The sequence below is a fragment of the Giraffa tippelskirchi genome, chromosome 4 (assembly GCF_054371585.1).
Source record: "Giraffa tippelskirchi isolate mGirTip1 chromosome 4, T2T-mGirTip1v1.2.pri, whole genome shotgun sequence".
Lineage (NCBI taxonomy): Eukaryota > Metazoa > Chordata > Mammalia > Artiodactyla > Giraffidae > Giraffa > Giraffa tippelskirchi.
This window is the reverse complement of record NC_137278.1, coordinates 108,603,130-108,630,454: the sequence shown is the minus strand read 5'-3', so window position 1 is coordinate 108,630,454 and position 27,325 is coordinate 108,603,130. Positions and strand designations below refer to the sequence as shown.

Genomic DNA, 27,325 nt, shown 5'->3' with positions numbered 1-27,325 from the left:
ATTAGGCTCAACCACATTTTTTAATCAAAATAGGAACCATTACAATCAACACATTTTTGCCAATGAGAAATAAGTTTATTCCAGTAGCATAAAAATCCATGCTTTGGGATTTATTGAACACTCTGAAAGCTTTTTCTGCCTCCTGCTGGTTGTGGAAGCATTTTGCCTGCAAAGAGTTGTCATTTGGCGAGAAGTCAGGTGAACATGGTAGATGAGGCAAAACTTGGTAGCCCAATTCATTCAACTTTTGAAGCGTTAGTTGTGCAACATGCAATCGGGATTTGTCTTGGAGAAGAATTGGGCACATTCTGTTGACCAATGCAGGCTGCAGGCATTTCAGTTTTCGATTCATCTCATTGATTTGCTGACCATGCTTCTCAGATGTAGTGGTTTCTCTGGGATTCAGAAAGCCGTATCAGATGGGCAGCAGACCACCCAACAGTGAACCATGGCCTTTTTTTGGTGCAGGCTTGACTTTGGGAAGTGCTTTGGAGCTTCATCTCAGTCCAACCACTGAGCTGGTCATTTCCGGTTTTATGCAGTCCGCTTTTCGTCGCATGTCACAATCCAGTCGAGAAATGGTGTGTTGTTGTTGCATAGAATAAGAGAAGGCAACATTTCAAAATGGTGATGTTTTTGATTTTTGGTCAGCTCACGAGGCACCCACTTATCGAGCTCTTTTACCTTTCCAGTTTGCTTCAAATGACTAATGACCATAGAATGGTCGATGTTGAGTTCTTTGGCAATTTCGCGTAAGAGGGTCAGTTTCGATGACGACCATAAACTGGTTGTTGTCAACTTCCGATGGCTAGCCACTCTGCTCATCTTAAAGGCTCTCTTTTGCAAAACTTCTTGAACAACCACTGCACTGTATGTTAGCAGTTCCTGGGCCAAATGCATTGTTGATGTTGTGAGTTGTCTCTGCTGCTTTATGACCCATTTTGACCTCAAATAAAAAATTGGTTGAATTTGGTTTTTGTCTAACATCATTTCTAAAGTCTAAAATAAATATAAAATAAACAGCAGGTAATAAGTCATCAGCCAGAAAACATAAAGTGAGAAATTTGAATTAAAACAATATATAACTTAGCCATATTTATTTGAGAACGTATTCCAGTATCAAACAGCAGAGTTCAACAATGCAAAAGTGCAATTACTTTTGCACCAACCTAATAGGTTTGGGGAGACATAGTCCAGTTGAAGTAACACTTTTGTATGTTATTCATTCGTGGTACAAAATATGTTATTTTTTTGGATGAGTAATGAGGTGAGGGGACTTCCCTGGTGGTCCAGTGGCTGAGACTCCTCGCTTCCAGTGCAGGGGGCCCTGGTTCAATCCCTGATCGGGGAACAGGATCCCGCATACCCCCGCTGGGAGTTCTCATGCTGCAGCTGAAGATCCCATATGCTGCAAATGAGACCTGGAGCAGCCAAATAAATAAATATTTATTTTTTTAAAAAAGAATGATGAGGTGGGATTCCTTGGACATGAAGACACAGGTACACTGTTCAAGTGGAGAGTAGGGTGAGGCACTTCTGAGGATGAGTTTTGCTTACTGTATAATTTTGCCTATTGTTTTGACTATAATAACATTGATCAGCAATCCAGAAGCAGAGAAAAACAGTGCTGTGCATCATAGTGGGGGTTTGTAATAGTTCCCTAGGCTGTTTTGCAAGGTGTGAATGCTTTATAAATATTAATGATCATGAAAGGACTTTCTTGCTCCCTAATATTTTAGCAATCTAGAGAGGCAGACTAGCACAGGCTCTGGAGCCAGACTGCTTCATTCAGAACCTCCACAGCGTGTAACTAGCTTATTGCCTTGTCCTGACCTTCTGTGATATGAGAGTGCTGCAGGCAAAGACAATAGTGTCTTCAGGCAAAGCAAGACCTGGAGATGCACCCTGTGAGTTTCCTGTTTCTTAAGTGGTATGAAAGAGATCTGGAAGTTGTCACATAATCCAAGTGCAGGAAATAGAAGTTAGCAGAGTGAGAGCCAGCCCGCGTGTCCTGTGGGGACTGTTGTGAGCGGAAGAACCAGCTAGATCCTAGAGGCTGTGGGAGGGCGGCTATGGCCAAGTCAGCTCAGCGCTCCCCAGAGTTTGTGCTCTAGCTTTAGTTCAGTTAGCACTGGGAAGTGGCTGCCCCGCCAGTCTCGTCATCCTCTCCTCTGCCCCCCCCCTTGGTGCAACCGGATGACTGGTTTTCACCAGGGGAACATCACTGGAAAGAATGTGCTGTCACTTCTGAATGGAGGTGGGAGAAAAGCAGCTGTCTTTCTCTACCTTCTCTTTTCCAATCCAAGGGTCAGATGCCCAGGATAAAACCCGAGATTAAGAAGATCTCAAGCCCCTGGATTACCATGTGGAAGAAAGCTGTGCCCCAAAGAGCAGCACTCATGATGAACTGTGTAGTTTTAGTGAGACATTTTGAGGTTTGTTCTTAAGCAGCTAGTGTGGCCTTAACGCTAAGCATGGGCTGCTTGGAAGAGGTAGCTGAGGCCCTCAGAATGTCCATACCAGCAGGAGCTGAGGTGGGCCCAGTCGGGAGGTCCACTGGATGCTGTTGCAGCATCCTCATCAGTGTATGCCATTGTGACCCTATCAAACCTCAAAGGCTGATGAGGACCCAGAGGGCAGTCCATGGGGCCACACTCAGACCGATCATGACATTCCCTGTGCCCGCAGAAGCTTTCCTCTACATCCAGATACCATCATAAGAATAAGGAACACAACCTATAAACATTTTTCTATAAAAGCCTGAAGAATTCCTGTGGAACTGGGTTTCTCCAGCTTGGCTTTGTGGACATATTGGGCTGGATAACTCTCTGTGTGATGATGGCTATCCTGTACATTGTGGACTGTAGAACAGCATCCATATCGTCTACCTGTTAGATGGCAGTAGAACCTCCCATCAGTGTACCACCAGAGTGTCTCTAGATATTGCCAGATGTCCCCTGGGGGCAAATCACCCCAGTGGAGAACCGATACCTCAAAAACTGGAGTTAACCTGAAACAAATTATTTTAAATTGAAGCAAACTTACCTTTAATTAAAGGGATTTTTCTCCCCTTCAGAGATGGGTGGAGTTCATGGGGGAGGTTTGTTTATGAATATGTAACAGAGGAAACTATGTTGTTTTTATAGAATAGTTTCTATTGAATCTACACTTACATTTATCAGCTTAGACATTGTCTGGAGTTTCCACTTTTTCTTTCTTCCTTTCTTTTCTTTCTAGACTGGTAGCTATGGTTGTTACTGCCTAGCTAAACACATTTCCCTCACCTCTCCAGCCCCAGCTTTCGTGTCCATGTGTCCATCACTAAATGACAAAAACCATATACAGTTTTGCTAAGATTATGTAAATAATATGTAATGCTAGACCAGGTAATATGCTCAGATGATGACTTCTTTCCTACAGATTCTATTAAGCAGCTCTTAGGCCACTTGAAGAAGAATATCTTGATACCATTGTGGTCCTGTGAATTTTATTTTATCAGTTGCTTACAACCTAGCCATTGAGTTAAAAATAGTGGACATGACATCTTATTTTCTTGATGTTTCTAATTGCCTCCTTTTTGGGTATTGAATTCTTTTATCATAGTCTCCACTCTCTCCTCCCACCAACTCTACAGCATATTACCTGTTGTATTGTGACCCTATTTATGTGTCCTTGCCTGTAATTCGGCTTCAGTTTGAACTAGTTGCCTTTCAGGTCTCTTTTTGGAACTTCCTTTCACTGGCCTCTTGAATTGGGTCCATTCTGTTATAGATGTTCATTTTTTACTAAACTTTACTTGATCGTTTTTCTGGAGTGCATTGTCAACTAACTTCCAAAAAAGTGTGTTTGAGAGGCAAATTTTCTGAATCATTCTATGTATAAAAATGTCTTTACTCTGTTTTCATATTTAACTGATAGTTCAGGTACAATTCTGAAGGAAGTCAGTCCTGAATATTCATTGGAAGGACTGATGCTGAAGCTGAAGCTCCAATACTTTGGCCACCTGCTTCGAAGAACTGACTCATTGGAAAAGACCCTGTTGCTGGGAAAGATTGAAGGCAGGAGGAGAAGGGGATGACAGAGGATGAGATGGCTGGATGGCATCACCAATTCAATAGACATGAGTTTGAGCAAGCTCTGGGAGTTGGTGATGGACAGGGAGGCCTGGCGTGCTTTAATCCATGGGGTCGCAAAGAGTCTGACACGACTGAGCTACTGAACTGACTGACTGACTCTGATACAATATTGTAGGTTGCAAATAATTTTCCTTTGAAACTTTGAAAAGCAGTGCTTGGTTGTCTTCCAGCACTTGGTTCGAAGTCAGATGCCGTCTAATTCCCTGTCCTTTTAAGGTGATTTTTTCTTTATTCTGACTGAAAACTTTGAGGATATTCTCTATTTCATCTTTTTGCTGCAAACTCATAATGAGGAGTGCATGTTTTGGTTTGGTTATATTTGTTATAGGCACTCAGTTCCCCATGTTTGAATCAGATTGTTCAACTCTAAGAAATCCTCTTGTCTTTGATATTTTCTTCTCTTCGTTTTTTTGTTTGTTCTACAGTAGGCAGATGTTTTTTTGCTCGGACTGATCCTCATCTTATTTTTGCTTTCATATTTTGTGATTTCCTTAGCTCTGTGTTCAGGTGACCTTTTTTCCCCTGGTTTATTTGGCAGATTTTTTGAGGAGAGGGTAATCTGTGAATTTCCTTGTTCTCTTTTTCTGCCATTCTTTTCTGGTTTTATGTTTTAGTACTCTCTTTAGTCTCAGGATATGCAAAGTTATATATTTTTAAAAGGCATTTTGTGTTTCCTCAAATGTTTCCTTTTCCTGTCAGCTTTTGTGTTTGTTTTTGTCATCTTTTTTTTTTCATACTTAGTTCTCCTTATGTGCCTGGTTATGCTTAGTTGTCCCTTACTAATGTTTCAGAAAGAAGGACCAGCTTCCTGGTCTGGATGTTCCCCTCCCACTCTGTTCCTTGGGCTGGTTTCAGTATTAGGTTTTCTTCTTTGAATAGGAATTCTGGGCATGGCACTTCATGGACAGGACATTATTGGGTGGGGCCTGTCTATTGGCGAGTGTTGTGTTAAGAGGGAGGGGAGCCAGCCCATGGGCCCTCAAAATTCCAGGTTGTTGTTGTTCAGTTGCTCAGTCATGTCTGACTCTTTGCGACCCCATGGATTGAAGCACGCCAGGCCTCCCTGTCCTTCACCATCTCCCAGAGCCTGCTCAAACCCATGTCCATTGAGTCAGTGATGCCATCCAACCATCTCGTCCTCTGTCGTCCCCTTCTCCTCCTGCCCTCAGTCTTCCCCAGCATCAGGGTCTTTTCCACTGAGTTGGCTCTTTGCATCAGGTGGCCAAAATATTGGAGCTTCAACCTCAGCATCAGTCCCTCCAATGAATACTCAAGATTGATTTCCTTTAGGATTGACTAGTTTGATATCCTTGCAGTCCAAGGGACTCTCAAGAGTCTTCTCCAACACCACAGTTCAAAAGCATCAATTCTTTGGTCCTCAACCTTCCTTATGGTCCAACTCTCACATCCATACATGACTACTGGAAAAACCATAGCTTTGACTAGGTGGACCTTTGTCAGCAGAGTGATGTGTCTGCTTTTCAATACTCTGTCTAGGTTTGTCATAGCTTTTCTTCCAAGGAGCAAGTGTCTTTTAATTTCATGGTTGCAGTCACCATCTGCAGTGATTTTGGAGCCCAGGAAAATAAAGTCTGTCACTGTCTCCACTGTTTCCCCATCTATTTGCCATGAAGTGATGGGACCAGATTCCGTGATCTTCCTTTTTTTTTTTTTGATCTTCCTTTTTTGAATGTTGAGTTTTAAGACAGAGTTTTCACAGTCCTCTTTCACCTTCATCAAGAGGCTGTTCCGTTCCTCTTTGCTTTCTGCCATAAAGTTGGTGTCTTCTCCATATCTGAGGTAATTGATATTTCTCCCAGCAATCTTGATTCCAGCTTGTGCTTCATCCAGCCCAGCATTTCTCTGCATATAAGTTATGATGTACTCTGCATTTAGGTTAAATAAGCAGGGTGACAATATACAGGTGAGAAGCATTTATTACTCTGTGCCAGCATCCCCTAGATGGGTATTCACTTTCTTTAGAGAAAGGCTGACTGTCATTTTGCCAGGGAGTACATGCCAGGTGTTTAGGTGCTGCTTGGAGATGGGTGTTAGGAAATGGAGTTGTCCCTTATACAGGCAGTCAGGTAATACATAATTCTCCTATTTTTAGCCCCACTATTTATTCCCACCCTTTGCTGAACCATTTACTTTGCAATAATGCTTCTCTGGGATTCTGTCAGATAAATTGGTTCCCACCCTTTTATATTACTCTTATAGGATAGAATGAGGCTGTGGCTTTCTCTGCTTGTTATATCAAGCAATTTCATGTCTATTTTCATCTTTCATAATCTTGTTGACTTTTCTCTCTCTACCGCTCATCTCTACTTTCGGTGTGTGTCTTATTTTTAATTTTATTATAATTTAAAGGTTACTTTGGATTTACAGTTATTACAAAATATTGGCTCTATTCCCTGTGTTGCACAGTACATCCTTGAGCCCATCTTTCACCTGGTAGTATGTACTCCCATTCCCTGACCCCATATTGCCCCATCTCTGCTATTAATTTCTTTGCTCTTATTATTCTTTTTCTGTATGAACTGTTTTTATTTCAATGGGATATCTGGAATAACTGGAGGGAAAATGTATATTTAGTCCATCATCTTTTGTTGGAGCCCTTTCCTATCTTTTGTTGTTGTTGTTGTTAATACAGGTTTATTCATAAAAACTGTGATCTTGATACTATGTTAATATACGTTGATATTTCTTCACTATTGATTTTCTGCCAGTTGGTCCTAAAATTTGGATGTTTTTTGAATTCTTGTTTGCTTCTTAGTTTTTCTGTTTCCTGTCCTGTTGTCATCTGCCCCAACTTGTACATGTCATTATGATTCTCTTGCCACTTCTACTTTGTTCCTTGAAAACTGATTGAGACCATTAAATTGTGTGTAAAATAGTATCTTTTCTCTAGAGAATGATGTATCACCTGTAAGCCCATGACTCCTGTCACATTGTGATTATTCGTTATATACTTCTGTTTCTCAACTGTGTCAAGGCAGGTGAGGTGTTACTCTTTTTCATTTACTTCTCTGCCTTAATTGTGATATCTACTTTGGTTCCTTAGTTATTGACATTTTTCTCTATTACCTTTCTTTCTCTTCTTCCTAATTATTTTTGGTACTTTAAATGGTAAGCTTATCTTGCCTAGGTGGTTCACCAATGCCATAATTTTCGTCTCCTTCTATTATTTTATACTCAAAAAAACTTCCCAGTGCTGTTTAAATTCTGTATACTTTATTCTGGTTTTTATTTTCCAGTTTCCTTTCTCAAAGTTTTAGAGAAATTGACTGGTTATAGTTTATGGTAAGCAAATACATTTAAATGTCTCTGTTTCCCTCTCTTCCATGGTATTGCTGCACTTCTCTCTTACTTCTGTTCAGGCCTTCTCTCGTGAGACTTTGTCATCCTTCTTTTCCAGCCATGGTTTTGACTGCTGAGATGTCTTTTATGATTGGAGTTATAATTCTCTTGCAATCAGAAGTTTATTTAATCCAGATTTTTAAAATGCTGACTACCTTGAAATTGAAATCTGTCAGAAGGGTTGTGATTTGGAAGGCTTAAACGCCTGGATTTGGCCTGATTACGTAAGACCCTGTGGAACCTACACAGTACATGCTTATTTGAAATGTAAAGTAGCTTAGAAAAGAAATTGGCTCTTGTGTAGTTTCTGTATTTGCCTGCTCTAGGGGATATCAAAGTTGTAAATAGTCCCTAATGCAGTTGATATTTATTCACTGATTATTTTGTGAACTTTCTCCGTATTCTGTGAAACTCTTGGTTTTAGATCTAGAGGTTTGATTAGATCATGGTTATATGTCTCCTGGTCTACCTTTTTCAGGTATTCTAAACATTTTCCTTTTTAGATACTTGTCATAATCACTATCCTTCTTGTCTGGCTCATTATGGTATACTTTATTGCTTCTGTTATGTGTATAGTTTTGGTACTTCTTCTCACTGTTCCTAAAGTTTTAAAATAGAATCTTTAGCATTATATGGATAGTACCTTGTTTTTCAGTTTGGGAAATTGTAGGTTTATTATCTTTGTTTTGTCAAGAATTTCTGATTAGGGTGTAAGAATTTAAAAGTAATACTCTGTCAGTACTGAGGAAGAATTCCTGTGTGCAAACAGACTCATTTAAGAGGTTGATTGCTTAACATAATTAGTGTTTTAACTAGCAGAATCTTACTTGGTTTTCTTTGGTGGCTTCTACTTAATTTACTAGTAGTAATTAGCCTCTTCAGGTTTTTTTTTTTTTTTTTTTTTCCTTGTTGGTTATTCATTTTATTTTTTCTTTTTATAAATTTATTTATTTTAGTTGGGGGCTAATTACTTTACAATATTGTAATAGTTTTTGCCATACATTGACATGAATCAGCCATGGGTTTACATGTGTTCCCCTTCCTGGACCCCCCACCCACCTCCCTCCCCATCTCATCCCTCTGGATCATCCCATTGCCCCGGCCCTGAGCCCTTGTCACATGCATCGAACATGGAATGGTGTTCTGTTTCACATATGATAATATACATGTTTCAATGCTATTCTCCCAGAACGTCCCACCCTCACCTTCTCCCTCAGAGTCCATAAAATTGTTCCATGCATCTGTGTCTCTTATTCTGTCTCGCATATAGGGTTATCGTTACCATCTTTCAAATTCCATATATATGCATTAGTATACTGTATTGTTGTTTTTCTTTCTGGCTTACTTCACTCTGTATAATGGGCTCCAGTTTCATCCATCTCAGTAGAACCGATTCAAATGTATTTTTTTTAATGGCTGAGTAATATTCCATTGTGTATATGTACCACAGCTTCCTTATCCATTCGTCTGCTGATGGACATCTAGGTTGCTTCCATGTCCTGGCTATTGTAAACAGTGCTGCGATGAACATTGGGGTACACGCGTCTCTTTCAATTCTGGTTTCCTCGGTGTATATGCCCAGCAGTGGGATTGCTGGGTCATATGGCAGTTCTATTCCCAGTTTTTTAAGGAATCTCCACACTGTTCTCCATAGTGGCTGTACTAGTTTGCATTCCCACCAACAGTGTAAGAGGGTTCCCTTTTCTCCACACCCTCTCCAGCATTTATTGCTTGTAGACTTTTGGATAGCAGCCATTCTGACTGGTGTGAAATGATACCTCATTGTGGTTTTGATTTGCATTTCTCTAATAATGAGTGATGTTGAGCATCTTTTCATGTGTTTGTTAGCCATCTGTATGTCTTCTTTGGAGAAATGTCTGTTTAGTTCTTTGGCCCATTTTTTGATTGGGTCGTTTATTTTTCGAGAATTCAGCTGCAGAAGTTGCTTGTATATTTTTGAGATTAATTGTTTGTCTGTTGCTTCATTTGCTATTATTTTCTCCCATTCTGAAGGCTGTCTTTTCACCTTGTTTATAGTTTCCTTTGTTGTGCAAAAGCTTTTAATTTTAATTAGGTCCCATTTGTTTATTTTTGCTTTTATTTCCAATATTCTGGGAGGTGGGTCATGGAGGATCCTGCTGTGATTTATGTCGGAGAGTGTTTTGCCTATGTTTTCCTCTAGGAGTTTTATTGTTTCTGGTCTTACGTTTAGATCTTTAATCCATTTTGAGTTTATTTTTGTGTACGGTGTTAGGAAGTGTTTCATTCTTTTACAAGTGGTTGACCAGTTTTCCCAGCACCACTTGTTAAAGAGATTGTCTTTTCTCCATTGTATATTCTTGCCTCCTTTGTCGAAGATAAGGTGTCCATAGGTGTGTGGGTTTATCTCTGGGCTTTCTATTTTGTTCCATTGATCTATATTTCTATCTTTGTGCCAGTACCATACTGTCTTGATGACTGTGGCTTTGTAGTAGAGCCTGAAGTCAGGCAGGTTGATTCCTCCAGTTCCATTCTTCTTCCTCAAGATTGCTTTGGCTATTCGAGGTTTCTTATATTTCCATACAAATTGTGAGATGATTTGTTCTAGTTCTGTGAAAAATACCATTGGTAGCTTGATAGGGATTGCATTGAATCTATAGATTGCTTTGGGTAGTATACTCATTTTCACTATATTAATTCTTCCAATCCATGAACACGGTATATTTCTCCATCTGTTTGTGTCCTCTTTGATTTCTTTCATCAGTGTTTTATAGTTTTCTATATATAAGTCTTTTGTTTCTTTAGGTAGTTATATTCCTAAGTATTTTATTCTTTTTGATGCAATGGTGAATGGTATTGTTTCCTTAAATTCTCTTTCTGTTTTCTCAATATTAGAGTGTAGGAATGCAAGGGATTTCTGTGTGTTACTTTTATATCCTGCGACTTTACTATATTCATTGATCAACTCTAGTAATTTTCTAGTAGAGTCTTTAGGGTTTTCTATGTAGAGGATCATGTCATCTGCAAACAGTGAGAGTTTTACTTCTTCTTTTCCTATCTGTATTCCTTTTATTTCTTTTTCAGCTCTGATTGCTGTGGCCAAAACTTCCAAAACTATGTTGAATAGTAGTGGTGAAAGTGGGCATCCTTGCCTTGTTCCTGACTTTAGGGGAAATGCTTTCAATTTTTCACCATTGAGGATAACGTTTGCTGTGGGTTTGTCATATATAGCTTTTATTATGTTGAGATATGTTCCTTCTATTCCTGCTTTCTGGAGGGTTTTAATCATAAATGGATGCTGAATTTTGTCAAAGGCTTTTTCTGCATCTATTGAGATAACCATATGGTTTTTTTCTTTCAATTTGTTAATGTGGTGTATTACATTGATTGATTTGTGGATGTTAAAAAAACCTTGCATTCCTGGGATAAAGCCCACTTGGTCATGATGTATGATCTTTTTAATATGATGTTGGATTCTGTTTGCTAGAATTTTGTTAAGGATTTTTGCATCTATGTTCATCGGTGATATTGGCCTGTAGTTTTCCTTTTTTGTGATATCTTTGTCTGGTTTTGGAATTAGGGTGATGGTGGCCTCATAGAATGAGTTTGGAAGTTTACCATCTTCTGCAATTTTCTGGAAGAGTTTGAGTAGGATAGGTGTTAGCTCTTCTCTAAATTTTTGGTAGAATTCCGCTGTGAAGCTGCCTCTTCAGGTTTGTAAGTTGCAATTAATCAGTGATACATTTTTGTGGCTATGACAAAAATTGATTTTAATTAAATTCAGAAAATTATGCTTTTTTTTGGTATTCTCTAAGAATTTTTTTCACTGTCACCATATTGGTCAGTTTTCTTTTAGGAAGTCTTTCAGCATGAGTTATTTACATACTTTGTCTTTTTTGATAGTCATTTTTAATTGAAGTATTAAAAATTATGTTAATTCTCATAGATCCTTTTTGAATTGGCATGTGGAAGTGTAATTATGTATCTTGGTTACTCGTCAAGTACCAAGTACTTGAGTACTTTGGTTGCGGTAATTTATAACTTGAATTCAAAACCCAGAAACATCTAGGCCAGAGTTAGGCACTCAGATACTCATTTTTCTTTCATGCCCAAGGTAGAAAACCATTCTTAGCTGTATCAAATTATGAATAAATTGTTTTGGGGACTGAAAAATAAAATCAGTAATAAAATTCCTTGAGGTTATCCTGAATTAACTTTAGTCTTGCATTTCAAACTTTGATCCTTAATAAAGAACCCCCACCTTTAAGTAGGGATATGAATTTACTTGTAGGAAACTGGTGCAAGTCCTTTGGTTTATTATAGCCAGTTACCATAATTAATGAGAAACACATTCACTTTTTTCTAGTATCATGATTTAAAACAAGGCTCATATTTTCCTTAGAAAAGAACCTTTTAGAAAACAGCAAATTCACATAGAATGAGGTAGTTTTAGCTGTTTTAAAATATCTAAGTTTAAAAATAAAGACTTAAAATCCAAGGGAGACATTTAATATATTGGGCTAAATTATTAATACACGATTACCAGTGACATATTTCCAAATACTGTCCTTAAGAGGCTTCGGTTTATTATTGTATCAGAAACCCTCTTTGAGACCCTGTGTCACAACCTTCTGCAACCTAGCATTACAAGCACCAACTGATTCAGGAAACAGATGCACTGGGAAAATAAAAAACCTGCCAGAAGTATTGTCTTTCCTGCTAAGTAACTTTGTGACCTTGGCAAAGCACTTAGACTCTATGGGTCTTAGGAAAATGGAGAATTGGCATAGATAGCCTCTTAGGTTCTTTTGAGAATTCCTTGATGATGCTAGGGGGCATCATGTAATATAGTCATTACAATAGCTCTGAAATAGATGGTTTTATTCCCATTTTACAGATAGAATTATTGATGTTGTATCGACTCTGTTCAGTCAAGTAACATGATCAGTCATGTTGCTGCCAAGAGGCCAAGCAAAAAAGTTGAACTTAGCCTCTCTCATTCTATAGCCATGTTTTTTTCAGAATACAGTACTGCCTTTCCAAGCCATGTTGTTAGAGTAGACCACTAGATTTTATTCTTAAAATTTGTTGCATTTCTAAATCTGTACTTCATAGTAAATGTGCTTCTGCATGTTATCATGTGTTATTCAGGGAAACCAGAAGTCAGGGATCAGGCCTCTCTGACTTGTGCCTGGAGTAGAAATGTGTGACCAGCTTTGAGATAAGCATGTTAAAACTTACATGTTTAAGAGATGATTGATGTGTTCAGAGTTATTTTGAATTGATTTCAGTAATGTCACTGTTTTTCAAAAACACTTTTGAAACTCTTTTTTTGACATTTCTTTAGTGACTTCAACCTCATTCTTTTACCTGTATTCTCTGATGGCAAATGACATCTGTTGGGAGTGAATTTGATATTTGGAAAAAATGGGAAGTCATTCTGAACTGAGTCTCATACAGAAAATTAGGGAACAGAATAAGAAATGCCATTTTTAGTTAAAAATAATCAGTAACCAAAATGATGAAGCCTAATATTCTTGTGTCGTTTATGTGGTAGCTAAGAAAGTGATTAGAAGAGAGGAGTTCTAGAATTGTTTTGTATAATGGCAAGTTGAAATAGTCTAAAAATGACTACTCTAATGGAGATAACCTTTATTTGGATGTAAATTCTGCTTAAGTTAAAGTTACATCTTAAAATAGTTATACTTGTTCTCTGTGACTTAGGCCAGTGCTGTGCTGATTTAGCATGTGCTTCAGAGTTGGTGAATGAATTAAACATGGCAGGCAGGTGGTAGTCTTTCCATTTTAAAGGAGATCAGAATCTATATAACATCTGTTTGCATAATATAATTCTCAGTTATATTCATATTTATTATATAATTTAATTCCAATCAACTACCTTGTCCCATTTCCTAGTATGAACTAAAACCACTTCTGCTGCTAAGCCTGAGTATACTTTTTGATTTAGGTTTACACATAAAATAACTTTTTTGCAAAAATTATACTGGGGGACATTATGAACATATATTACTGAATGGCTTCGGATATCAGTGCTGTACTCTATTGGTACAGATACTAAGCAATACTATACCTATATATCTTGTTGCAGAAGAACTTGTGACAGGAAAATTTCATTTTATGTTTTCAAGCATTATTTTTTTAATTTAAAATCTCAAAGGATAGAGTTTAATGAAGCTTCCTCATTTGTGATTATTAAGGGATACTAAAAAATGCCTCCAGTCCCTTTTTCATAATACTTTTCCTTTTGAGGTTTCAGAACAATTGACTGTTACAAGACCTTTAATTCAACAGATATTTGAGTGTAAGTCATTCCCTGGTGGCTCAGGTGGTAAAGAATCTGCTTGCAATGCAGGAGACCCGTGTTTGCTCCCTGGGTGGGGAAGATCCCCTGGAGAAAGGAATGGCAATCCACTCCAGTATTCTTGCTTGGAGAATCCCATGGACAGAGGTGCCTGGTGGTCTATAGTCCATGGGGTCGCAAAGAGTCAGACACAGCTGAGTGACTAACACTTTGACTTTCATTATGCACGGGACTGAAAATTTAGTGGGAACTAGATAGACACGTGACCTCTTTGAATTTGTGTGTGTGGGAAGGATGGGGAACAGACTGTAAACTACAAAATGTGCAATTCGCTATGTAATCACCACTGTGGACAGTGCTAAGAGGAGGAAATAAGAGGGTGATGGAAGATTTTGCTGACCTATTGGGGAAGGGAGCCAAGGAAGGTGACTTAAGCTGAGAGGGAAAAAAAGAATATTTCTGGCAGAACATCTTGTTTAAATATCCTGGAACAGCAAGGAACTTGGCTTTTGCTAGAAGTGAGTCCACTGTGTGTAAAAAAAATAATAATAATAATGAGAGTGACAGTAATGTGGCACAGTAGGCAAGGGCCAGATCATGCAAGACTTGAAAGATCTTGTTAAGGACTTTGATTTTTGTCTCAAGGTCCATTAGAATATTTTAAACAAAGGATCGTGAGATGATCAAGTTTAGCATAATCACTCTGGGTGCTGTGCAAGATGGTTTGAAGCTACCAGGGTAGATGCTGGGAGACTCATTAGGCTGTGTTGAAATTAAGGTCCCTATGGCTTATCCGAGGGAGAATCCTGTAGGCCAGTGGGTCTCAAGGTGTGTCACCTGAGCGCTTATTAGAAGTGCAGGTTCTTGGGTTCTTACTGAGGCCTGTTGAATCAGAAGCTTTGGGAGTGGAGCTTAGAAATGTGATTTTGAACAAGCCTTCCTGGTGATTCTGATGCTTCCTAAAGTTTTTGAACCTCTGCTGCAGGTCACTAGATACATGATTTTGGTATAGGAGAAGGTTCTAAGTTGGTGATGTGAATACGGAGTAACTGCATGAAGAGGGTATTTGAAGATAAGAAGAGGAGAAGAGGTTCTAATGGAATGAAACACTGAGATCCTTTAGTTTAGATCCTTTAGTTTACAAGACCTGTAACAGAGTGAAGGTAGCTAGGGAAAGAATTAGAAAAGGATTGGTTAGAGGGACTAGGCCACCAGGAGCATCTTTGGAAGGGCATGGCAAAGGAAGCATTAAACTTGGCAATGAAGGATCTTCGTGTGAATGACTGTAGTGGGATTATAGAGGCAGGCACCAGATTTCAGTGGGTTCAGAAGGAAATGGAGGGAGGAGTGAAGAAAATATAATTTGCTTGTTCTTTATTCTTTGGCGAGATATTTAAAATTCCAAAATATGGGAAAAGTAGATAACCTTGATGGGCAACTAACCAGCATATGGTTCTATTGAGAACTATATAATATTAATAAAATCTCAGTGTTTGGACCTATTGATTTTGAAATTCATAATTTACATAGAGGACTGAGCTCAAGTTTATCATTGTCTTTACCATTTTGCAAGGAATGCCATAAGTAAACTTATGGGAGGGAAGTTGCGGGGCGGATGTTTAGCCTACCAAGAAGATTTTTTTAACATGATTGAAACCATTCTAGTGTGTATTTATATGAAAGTACTTTTTAAGTTACAAATACTCTTATTCATTACAAATATATTAATTCATCTTCTATTACTATTAGGTATCTAAAGAAAAATTAAAATTAAATAAATTGAAGTACAGTTGATTTAGTGTTGTGTTAGTTTCAGGTATAAAGGAAAATGCTTAAAATGTGTTTTATAATTCAAACTTTTAATTTCTTTAGTTACCCTAGCTTGTTAGAATTATTCTAACATGTTAATGTTATACTGTTCTTAAGGAAGACCACATTTAATGTGAAGCCAAATTAAGATAATTTCAAGGTCAACCCCAATGACAAAGTAACATCTTTCAAGTTTTGTGCCTGTGCATGGTGTGCATACACATGAGGGGGGGGATGAAGACAGACTTGAGCCGTTTGGAGATGCATTTTCTTGGTGACATGTTTTTGCCTAATGTTTTTTAAAGCAAAAACATATCAACATATGCTGTCTGTAAAGTTCAACAGCTTTAGAAGCTCATCCAGTTAGTTTCTGTTGCCACTAGACCCTACTTTATGTCCTGAAGAGTCTGCTTATTATCAGTTTGGTATTATTCTTCCAGGTATTCTTCCCCTTGTCCCTTCTTCCCCTAACCCCCTCCCGCCTTTCTCTCTCTCTGTATATGTACATGTATGTATAATTAAAAAAAAACAACAACTGGGATTATAATGCTGTTTTGCATTTTTTTCCCACCAGTCAATACATATTAAATCTAAAAGGCTGAATCTTAATAATTCCTCCCATTGAATTTATATTTTGTTCTCTGAACATCAAACTGAGTCTTGAGACTGGGGTTCTGGTCTCTTGCTCCATGATCTTGGGCAAGTCACTTAATCCCTCTATGATTAGTTTCTACATCTGTAAAATTTAAGACGGTCAGTGATTGATTTGAAGATTTTTAATATCTCTAAGGGCTTCCCAGATTGTTCAGTGGTAAAGAATCCTCCTGTAGTGCAGGAGACAGAGGTTCAATCCCTGGGTTGGGAGGATCCCCTGGATAAGAAAATGGCAACCCACTGCAGTATTCTACCTGGGATCCCATGGACAGAGGAGCCTGGCGGGCTATAGTCCATGGGGTCAAACAGAGTTGGACACGACTGAGTGGCTCAACCACAACAACAAAGGATAGGAGACGTGGCTCTGAGGCAGCAGCAGTACCTTCTGCTCTTTGCCTTTCCGCTTTGCAGTTCCTTGCTAAGGAACACATTCACAAAGCACTTGAGAAGGCAGAGCAGTCCTAGTGTGAAGACTCTGAGTGCGGTGGTCTGGCTTTGGAGTTAGTACTGCTCTGCTCTTATTGTATTACATTTACTTCCTGCTTTCCGTGTCTCCAGCGGTCTATCTTATTTCCTTTTCATTTTCATCTGTTTTTAATTACTTTCACCTTTTTTTATCCATAGTGTTCTTTGTCCTTCAAACTTGTAGGGACTCTTCGTATTCCTAATCCTAAAGTTGTATTTTTCTAATATTTTCTCATCACTTTTATATATTTTGAATTTCTCTGGCCTTCATATTTGATTTTTTGTGCTTAAACTCTTTTTAGAAAATTAGCTCTTTTTTTCAAGTAGCATTTTATTAAGGCAGAGACTAAAGAAGAATAGTTCTTTTATGATTGGCTTCAAATATATTGGGTTGGCCAAAAAGTTAGTTCAGTTCTTCCGTAATCTTATGGGAAAACGGAACAAACTTTTTGGTCAACCAAATACTTCACACTTTTAAGTAAGAGATTCAGGGTGACTTTTCCTCTCCACTTATCCAAAGTAGCTCTCAGGGCTTCCCGTAACAGACTTTCTTATTCCTTTAAATTTTGAACCTCTTCCTCCTAGCTTTAACCTGACTGTGCACCATGGGCAAATTTCCCACCTCAAAATAAAATAAGTCTATTTACAGTGATAAAGCCTTTGAACTATACATAAAAGGACTGCTCTCATATTTCTTATCATCCCTTTAGTTATTTTGGAGGTGTTTGATTTTAAAAGTTTCACAATCCTCATTTTAAAAACAATAAATAATCTTTAGCAGTATTAGCCTCCCCAGATCTGCTTTCAATAAAAACTGAAAACAAAAAACAGTGGTGGGTCTTACCTAATCGTTTACTGCTAATCTTATTATTAAAAACTTTTTTCTAATTTATATTTCTTTAGTAGCTAACTTTTTTAGTGTACAAAGAGGACATTCTTTGAAAAGTATTTTATGATATAACATCCTATTGTCATGAAAAATAAATGTTAAAGAGACAAGCATTTGTGACTGATATATCAATAATTTTTTATGTCTTCATAGAGACTTCAGTTATTACTTAGATATATAACATACAGGGCCAAAAAAGCAAAGGTAGGTAAGGTCATTCTTTAGTCTCTGGATGTTCTACTCTGGGCCACGGCCTCTAACTGGTTATAGCTCTGAAGTGGGTGGAGCAGGTAAAACCTTGTTTTTCAGCTGACTGTCACTATATACGGTCCTTTCTCAATAAGAGACTTGAGTTGATTCAATCCTGTAGCTGTGTTGTCTCACTGGAGCTACATTGCTGCTACTCAGTTTAAAGGTCAGCATTATTGTCCTTTAATATTATGTCTCTCATTGTGCCACTCATTCTTTCTGAATGTTCCTCATTCTAGCAACTAAATTAGCTCAGATTATTACTGTTTTAGGGCCTCTCTGATGGCTCAGACGGTAAAGCGTCTGCCTACAATGTGGGAGATCCGGGTTCGATCCCTGGGTCAGAAAGATCCTCTGGAGAAGGAAATGGCAGCCCACTCCAGTACTCTTGCCTGGAAAATCCCATGGACAGAGGAGCATGGTAGGCTGCAGTCCATGGGGTCACAAAGAGTCGGACACGATTGATTTGGCCAAATCTTCAGACAGAAGACTTCCCAGGTGGCACTAGTGGTAAAGAACTGCCTGCCAATGCAGGAGATTTAAGAGACGTAGGTTTGATCCCTGGATCTCTAGAAGATCCCTGGATGATCCCCTGGAGGAGGGCATGGCAACCCACTTCAGTATTCTTACCTGGAGAATCCTGTGGACAGAGGAGCTTAGCCGGCTACAGTCCATAGGGTCACAGAGTCAGACACAACTGAAGCGACTTAGCTTGCACGTCCCAGATACAAAGCATTGAAAAAACACTTTTCTGTATATAAAATATACAAAGGAATTATTCTGCCACATATGTAAAATCTTAACAAATATTTAAGTTAGTTTAAATGCCATAAAAAGGCAAACTCTGCACTCTTTTATTAAACATTTTTAAATGTATACATGTAAAAATATTTCAAAATTATGAATACCTAAGAATCCTAATCTTGATCACTTAGGCCTCTTGAAATATAATTATAGCATTCTGGTACCTTTTTAAGTAATGTGCCTTGATATAATTCTTGTAGTTGATAGTTTTGGGGGGAGACTTTTTGGTATTGTTTTCCAAAATAACAATCACTTACAGAATTCAGATTTTGGAAAATGTGAAAGTCTTTCATAATTTCAAGAGCACAATGACAGCTACACAGCAAGTCCATATGTTGCTTAGCTATAATTACATTTTAATAATTATTTCTCTTTGGAGGGAAGAACTATGGCTAACCTCCAAGAGACTGATGAATGTTAAGTATTCATATTTTCTCAGCAGAAGTATCATTGTATCATTTCTATTCTGTATCCTTCTGTAGAATTTAAATGAATATTTGCATCAGATGGGACTATTGCCCTGGTTTTTTTGTCACTCCTGTATATGGACTTGCTGCTACAGACACGATAATTTTGCCATCTCCTACACACAGTTCGTTCCTTCTGCCTCCATTCTTCTGTGCATTGCTATTCCCTCCACCTGCATCCTTTCATTCATTTTCTTTTCTCTTTTTAAAACTGGTGTCTAAAATTATTTCCTCTAAAACTCTTTATTCTATGTAATTATTACTTATTTTCTTGGTTTCACCTTAACACTTAACTGGGGTAAATATGTGCTCAGTCATTCAGTTGTGTCCATCTCTTTACAGCCTCATCGATGGTAGCCCACCAGGCTCCTCTGTCCATAGAGTTTTTCAGGCAAGAATGCTGGAGTGAGTTGCCATTTCCTATTCAAATGGATAGATACAGATTTAACTATTCTGAGGTAGCTTCCCTGGTGGCTCAGACAGTAAAGAATCTGCCTGCAATGCAAAAGACCCAGGTTCAATCCCTGGTTTGAGAAGATCCCCTGAAGAAGGGAATGGCAACCCACTCCAGTATTCTTGCCTGAAGAATTCCACGGACAGGGAAGCCTGGTGGGCTACAGTCCATGGGGTCGCAAAGGGTCGGACACAGCTGAGCGACTAACACTGACACTGATTCTGATTCTGAGCTGTGTTTCTGTGATGTATACCAGGTATAGCGTTAGATCTATCTCATTTAATTTTCATAGCTATCCTGTGAGTTATTCCCAATTCATTGGTCAGTTCAGTCACTCAGTGGTGTCTGACTCTTTGCGACCCCATGGACTGCAGCACCCCAGGCTTCCCTGTCCATCACCAACTCCCAGAGCCTACTCAAACTGATGTCCATCACATTGGTGATGCCATCCAACCATCTCATCCTCTGTCGTCCCTTTCTCCTCTCGCCTTCAATCTTTCCCAGCATCAGGGTCTTTTCCACTGAGTTGGTTCTTCGCATCAGATGGCCAAAGTATTGGAGTTTCAGCTTCAGCATCAGTCCTTCCGATGAATATTCAGGACTGATTTCCTTTAGGATGGACTAGTTGGATCTCCTTGATGTCCAAGGGACTCTCAAGAGTCTTCTCCAACACCACAGTTCAAAAACATCAATTCTTCAGTGCTCAGTTTTCTTTTTATAGTCCAACTCTCACATCCATACATGACTACAGGAAAAACCATAGCTTTGACTAGACGGACCTTTGTTGGTAAAGTAATGTCTCTGCTTTTAAATGTGCTGTCTAGGTTGGTCATAGGTTTTCTTCCAAGAAGCAAGCGTCTTTAAATTTCATGGCTGCAGTCACCATCTGCAGTGATTTTGGAGCCCCCCAAAATAAAGTCTGTCACTGTTTCCACTGTTTCCCTGTCTATTTGCCATGAAGTGATGGGACCGGATGCCATGATCTTAGTTTTCTGAATGTTGAGCTTTAAGCCAACTTTTTGACTCTCCTCGGCTCTTTAGTTCTTCTTTGCTTTCTGCCATAAGGGTGGTTTCATCTGCATATCTGAGGCTATTGATATTTCTCTTCTTCTGGCAATCTTGATTCCAGCTTGTGCTTCTTCCAGCCCAACGTTTCTCATGATGTACTCTGCATATAAGTTAAATAACAGGGTGACAGTATACAGCCTTGATGTACTCCTTTCCTGATTTGGGACCAGTCTGTTGTTCCATGTCCAGTTCTAACTGTTGCTTCCTGACCTGCATACAGATTTCTCAGGAGGCAGGTTAGGTGTTCTGGTATTCCCATCTCTTTCAGAAATTTCCACAGTTTGTTGTGATCCACACAGTCAAAGGCTTTGGCATAGTCAATAAAGCAGAGGTAGATGTTTTTCTGGAACTCGCTTGCTTTTCCTATGATCCAATGGATGTTGGCAATTGGATCTCTGGTTCCTCTGCCTTTTCTAAATCCAGCTTGAACATCTGGAAGTTCACAGTTCACATACTGTTGAAGCCTGGCTTGGAGAATTTTGAGCATTACTTTGCTAGTGTGTGAGATGAGGCAAATTGTGTGGTAGTTTGAACATTCTTTAGCATTGCCTTTCTTTGAAATTAAATAAATTCCCTGTTATAGTCCTAATTTTAGCTGTGCCGAATTTTAACTTTCTGATTTTTAAAAACATAGCTTTTTATAATGTCATTCTGCCTTTCTTTCTGTAATCTTTCCTTTCGTCCTCTCTACCACTTAAATCACCGACAGCACTTAAAGTTTTTTGAAATTCAGGTATGATTTACATAGAATAAAATATACCCACTTAAAGAATATAGTTTGCATTTTGACAAATGTACAACCACCACAGTCAAGATACAGAAGATTTTCATCAGTCTCCCAGATCCCTTGTGCCCTCTCCCACTTCATGTCTCTCATTCCCCGCTGTCTCCCCCAGGCAGTAACTGATCTGCGTTCTGTCCACTATAGATGGTCTTTGTTTGTTCTAGAATTTCACATATATAGAATCAGAGACTATATTCCCTTGTCTGGCTTCTTTTGCTCAGTGTGTGTTTGAAATTGTTTCTTTTTATTGTTAGATACGGTTCAATTGTATAGGATGGAATATACCATAATTTGTTTAACCATTCACCTGTTGATAGATAGTTTGAGTTGTTTCTAGATTTTGGCTGTAAAAAGTTAAGCTGCTATGAAAAGTCCATGTACAGGTCTTTAAGTGGATATATTTCCATTTTTCCTGTGTAATTGTCTAAGAGTGGCTATACCATTTTGCATTCCCACCAACAATGTATGAGAGTTCTGTTTGCCTCTCATCCTCATCAAAACTTACATTGTCAGTGGAAATTTTTTAGCCATGCTCGTGATTATGCAGTAATGTCTCATGATTTTCCGTTTGTATTTCACTGGTGACCAATGGTATCAAACACGTTTTCATGGGTTTACTGGTTATTTGTATCTTTTTCTGGTAAATTTAAAAATCTTTGTCTATTTGAAAATTGGTGTTTTCTTCTTATTATTAACTTTAAAGAGTTTTTTTTTCCCTTAAATGTAGTCAAGATCTTAGTTATCTGTCATATATATATCTGTGTATATATATATATGTCATATATATGTATGTGTGTATATATATATATGTAGTGCCTGTCTTCTCCCAGTCTGTGGCTTGCCTTTTTATTTTCTTAACTGTTTTTGAAGAGGAGAAGCTTTTAAGTTTTATGAAGTTCAGCATACTAGTTTTTTCTTTCATGGTTTGTGCTTTTGATCCCTTAAGAAATTTTTGCCTACTGCAGAGTTGTGAAGATTTTCTCTCTTGTTTTGTTGTAGAAGTTTTACAGTGTTTCTATATTTAGGTCTGTAATTCATTTTGAGGTAATTTTTGTGTTTAGTGTAAGAGCCAAGGTTTTTTCCTTTTACCTAATAACTAGTTTTAATTGAAAGTATTTTTTTGTTTTTTCCATTAGATTTCCTTGGCACCTTTGTTGAAAAATAATTTACCATGTGTGATCCATTTCTGGACTTCTGCTTCTGTTCCATTGGTATATATACATGGTATCCCAATGCCATACACTTTTTTTTTTATAATTTTTTAGAGATAGTGTAAACCCCCCAACCAGACATTATTTTGAAAATAGAAGAAAAAATCTTTGCATACTTTACTCCCTTGCCCTCACTGCTTGTGTTTGCATTGTTGGTTTTTGGTTTTCATTTGTCTTCGTTAGCTTCTGCTTTCAAAGGTGTTGCCATCAGCAGGAGCTTTGTGTTTGGTATTTGCCAGGGCACATATTGTTTATATCATGGAAGGTGTTAACTACTTTCAGCTGGCTGGAAGAAATTAGTATTTGGGGTTTTTCCTTTGTGTCACTATCATTGACAATAAGCAATCCTACATTTCTTTGGTATATATATATGATTTTTGAGAAGGTCAGCAAATTGGAGCTGCAGTAGCAGAAGTGTGTACCAGAAGCCAAGTGTTTAAATATCAAATCTGAAACTTGACAGGAAATGAAATTGTAACACTTTTTAATTACTTCACATATTTCTTTTCCTTCTTCTGTCTCTTTACCAGAAACATCCCAGCCTTGCCTAAAGCAGTCTGCTGCATAAATGTTTGAAGAACTCTGATGGCAGTTGCCAAAACTATAGAGTGTGCCTAAGGGAAACATGTTGAAGAAAAATATTAGATACAGATTGCATTTAATCTAGTTTCTGGCTACATGTAAAAAGTCCTGGGTTCTTGGTTTTGGGACAGTGCCCAGATGCTTTTATTTTTCTTGTTAAACCTCCTTGACTTGTCTAAGAGTAAACATATTAGGAGAAAAAGTAAATGTAACATGTATTCAGTTATGTACAAACTTCTATTTGTCAAATCAATAATACACATGTTGCATGTGTATATTTGGTTCTTCCGATTATATGGTATACTTTACCAGACAGAGATTTTTATGTTCTGCCTATTTTGTATTCATTTTCTTCACTTCTCACATACTGGAACTGTTGATGATGGATCTCAGTTATGCATTTTTTTCTTTGTTTTTCCTTTCCTTGTCTTTGGCCTCAGACGTGCGGCCTGTCGGATCTTAGTTCCCCAGGGACTGAATCCAGCCCTCTGCAGTCAAAGTGCCAAATCCTAACCACCGAACCAAGAGGGAATTCCCTGGATTATGCATTTTAATTAACTCATAGTGTAAAATAAAGTCTTAGGCCACAGTAGAAATATATGTGTATTTTTTTCTTCCTACTAAAATCACATTTCTCCTCTGAAAGATATTTCTTAGCTTAGCACTTGACGCAACTTAGAATTTTAGAAACCAGGTAGGTGTTGAGGTAGAGGTAGGTAGGTAAGTTTCTCTCTTTAAGTTGTTACAGATTGACTGTGGTCCAGGGCGTGAGAAGAGTTTTCATCACTTTGAGTGCATTCCTGTGTTTGTTTCATGAAGACTGAAGTAGATCAGTCAGACAAATGGAAATGTCAGTCAGCTGCTTGAATAGATATTTTTGGATATGTTTCTCTTCTTAGTACTAAACATGCAGTTGACCACAGATCTTTCATTTGATGGTGGATGAGAAGATATGAAATAGGAGCTCCAGAGGAAGCACCTTGGATAGTAAGATCCAAACTAAAATTGAGGTAAAGATCACATTTCTGATTAAACACAGTCTTTTCTCCTTATGACTCTGATAAAAACCTGATCTTGCATGATGTTCATATGATGGATCTTATTTAATGAAGTTAGGGCACCTAGCCAGAAACAGATGGGTGAATATAATGCTATACTATTTTTTCTTATGATAGCATATATAGTGTTTTATAGTCTAGGTCTGACATTGATTTCACTTTTGTAAATGCATTTTAAAATGTTTTGAAGTTAACTTTCATTTTTGTTTTATTATTCAGAGGTTGCCTGTTTTGCTTATAAGTGACTGAAATAGTATCTATGTCCAGCATTTAGAGTTCTTTGGCTAATTTAAGTAAACCACTAGAATGATCAGCTCACACTCTTAAAAGCTGAGAAACTGAGTTTTGGAAAGAACAGATAGTTGAGCAGCTCCAGAGATCGAGAGAGCCGGAAGCAATGGGCGGTCTTTATGGAGCTTCCGTTAAGACAGATTGTTCTTCTCTGTTTTTCCAGTCGTGTGATCACTGGCTCCTGATTCAGATTTTTCAGAGATTGAGACAGATGGGGTGAGTGGCCTGGCTTGGGTTTATTGCCTGCTCTTTGTTAGGAGAGGGCGGGGCACCAATTGTATACTTTGGAGGAGGAGGGACCTTTTTGTCAAAGGAAGATCTCAGTGTGTTATCACAGGAAGAGGAAGTAAATATGGACAGGTTAAAAAAAAAACCCACAATATTAGTACAGTTTCTTGGTTGGTTTGGTTTAGTTGCTGAGTTGTGTCCTACTCTTGCGACCCCATGAACTGTAGCCTGCCAGGCTCCTCTGTCTGTGGGATTCTCCAGGCAAGAATACTAGACTGGGTAGCCTATCCCTTCTCCAGGGGATCTTCCCAACCCAGGAATCGAACCTGGGTCTCCTGCATTGCAGGCAGGCTCTTTACCGACTGAGCCACTAGGGAAGCCCTTGCTTGGTTGGTTTTTTAGCCTTGCAGTTTTAACTATTTCTTGGCTAAACTTGGGTTTGGACCTTTCAGCCTTTATGGATTTGCCATGATCATAAAATAGCACTTATTAAGACTGGTCTGTTTTGTACTTTAGTTGCTTTTCCCCTGTCTTTAGTTCATACCCTTATTTGAATGTGTGGTTTAAACTATGGAGTCAATTTGGAAACATTCATTACATGGCTGTGCTGGGTCTTGCTTGTGGCCTGTGGGATCTTTTTCAGGTACAGCATGAGAACTCTTAGTTGAGGCATGTGAGATCTTGTTCCCTGACCAGGGATTGAACCCAGGACCCCTGTATTGGGAGCGAGGGATCTTAGCCACTGGACCTGCAGGGAAGTCGCTTAAGTCAGTTACTTTTAAGAAGTTTTTTTGTTTCCTTTGTTTTTGTTGTTGTTGTTTGTTCCCTTTACTCATGAAATGAAGTTTTTTTAAGTGTTAGCTGTGTGCCAGGTACTATCCATGCTGCCAAGATTTCACAAATAAATAAGAGTTAACATGCTCCCCTTTACCCCCAAACTTTATTGAGCTATAATTGACATATAATAAATACTGTGTAAGTTTAAGGTGTACAGTGTGATCATTTGATACATGTATATATTATGAAATATTTATCACAAAGGTTAGTTAACACACATCCCTTACCTCACATAATGACCATTTTGTTTTTGCTGTTATGGTGAGAACGTTAAAGCTCTACTGTCATGGCCACTTGCAAGTGTACAATATAGTGTTGTTGACTATAGTCACCATGCTGTACGATATACTCCCGGAACTTACTCCTCTTCTATCTGCAGTTTATACCCTCCTATCAACATCTTCCCATTTCTCCCCGGCCACCTTAGCCTCTGGCTTCCACCATTCCACTCTCTGTTTCTATGACTTAATTGTTTTTAGATTCCACATGTAAGTGAGATCATACAGGATTTGTGTTTTCTCGTCTGACTTACTTTACTTGGCTCCCAAGGTCCATCCATGTTGTTATAAATGGCAAGATTTCCTTCTTTTTTTTAATGGACAAATGATATGCCATTGTACATATATATTGGGTTGGCCAAAAGTTTCCTTCTGGTATTTTCATAAGATACTATGGAAAAACCTGAGCAAACCTTTTGGCCAACCCAGTACTCTTTTTTTTTTTTTTTTGGCCTGTGTGTGGCGTTTCTCTCTAGTTGTGGCACTGGGGCTTCTCATTGTGGTGTGGAGGTTTCTCTTGTTTAAGAGCAAAAGCTTTAGAGCACACACACTCGGTAGTTGTGGCACGCTAGCTTAGTTTCCCTGTGTATGTGCATTTCCTAACTTGGGATCAAACCCATGTCCCTGCACTGGAAGGGATATTCTTGGCCACTGGACCAGGGAAGTCCCCACATTTTCTCCAGCCGTTCTGTTGCTGGACTTTAAGGTTGTTTCCATATTTTATCTATTGTGAATAATGCCACAAACGAACATGGGAGTGCAGACATCTCTGTAAATGGCACAACTTTTGTTCTTTTTTATGGTTGAGTAATATTCCACACTTTCTTTAATCCATTTCTCTGTTGATGGACATTTGGGTTTCTTCCATGCCCAGCTGTTGTAAATAGTGCTGCGGTGAATATTGGGGTACATGTATCTTTCTGAATTAAGGTTTTCTCTGGGTATGTGCCCAGGAGTGGGATTGCAGGGTCATATGGTAGTTCTGTTTTTAGTTTTTTGAGGAACCTCTTTACTGTTCATGAGGACTGTACCCAGTTGCATTCCCACCAACAATGTAGGAGAGTTCCCTTTTTGGAGAACATAATTTTGGTTTGAAATTTTGGAGTGACCCATTAGTTTCATGAACTTGATGTTCAAATCTCTTCCCCAAGTTTGGGAATTTTCTCAGCCATTATTTCTGTAAATAAAGTCTCTACCCTTTTCTCTTTTCCTTCTGAGACTTCAGTGATACGTAGTTTCTTTTGAAGGACTCTCATAAGACCCGTAGGCTTTCTTCATTAGTGGTTTTTTTTTTTTTTTCCTCTCCACTAGCTGACTAATTATCAGTGACCTGCCTGTGAGCTCATAGATTCTTCTGACTCTCAGCTGCTGTTGAAACTCTGTTGAATTCTTCAGTTTAG

General features: G+C 38.4%; 2 protein-coding genes and 1 non-coding gene across 29 annotated transcripts in view; 1 reads left to right on the top strand and 2 right to left on the bottom strand.

Annotated features, from left to right (window-relative positions):
• Positions 1 to 27,325, top strand: part of OSBPL8 (oxysterol binding protein like 8) — a 159,854-nt gene that overhangs the window by 8,762 nt on the left and 123,767 nt on the right. The gene's annotated exons all lie outside the window — the stretch shown is intronic.
• On the bottom strand, positions 54 to 26,086 carry LOC145503732 (histone-lysine N-methyltransferase SETMAR-like). Its single transcript, XM_081483922.1, has 4 exons — positions 25,875 to 26,086; positions 18,494 to 18,614; positions 1,278 to 1,421; positions 54 to 999 (listed from the first exon to the last, which is right to left on the bottom strand). The coding sequence occupies exons 2-4, from the start codon at positions 18,536 to 18,538 to the stop codon at positions 535 to 537; spliced, it is 654 nt and encodes a 217-aa protein (XP_081340048.1). The 5' UTR covers positions 18,539 to 18,614; positions 25,875 to 26,086; the 3' UTR covers positions 54 to 534.
• Positions 25,116 to 25,187, bottom strand: TRNAC-GCA (transfer RNA cysteine (anticodon GCA)). Its single transcript has one exon. It is a non-coding gene; the product is annotated as a tRNA-Cys (tRNA).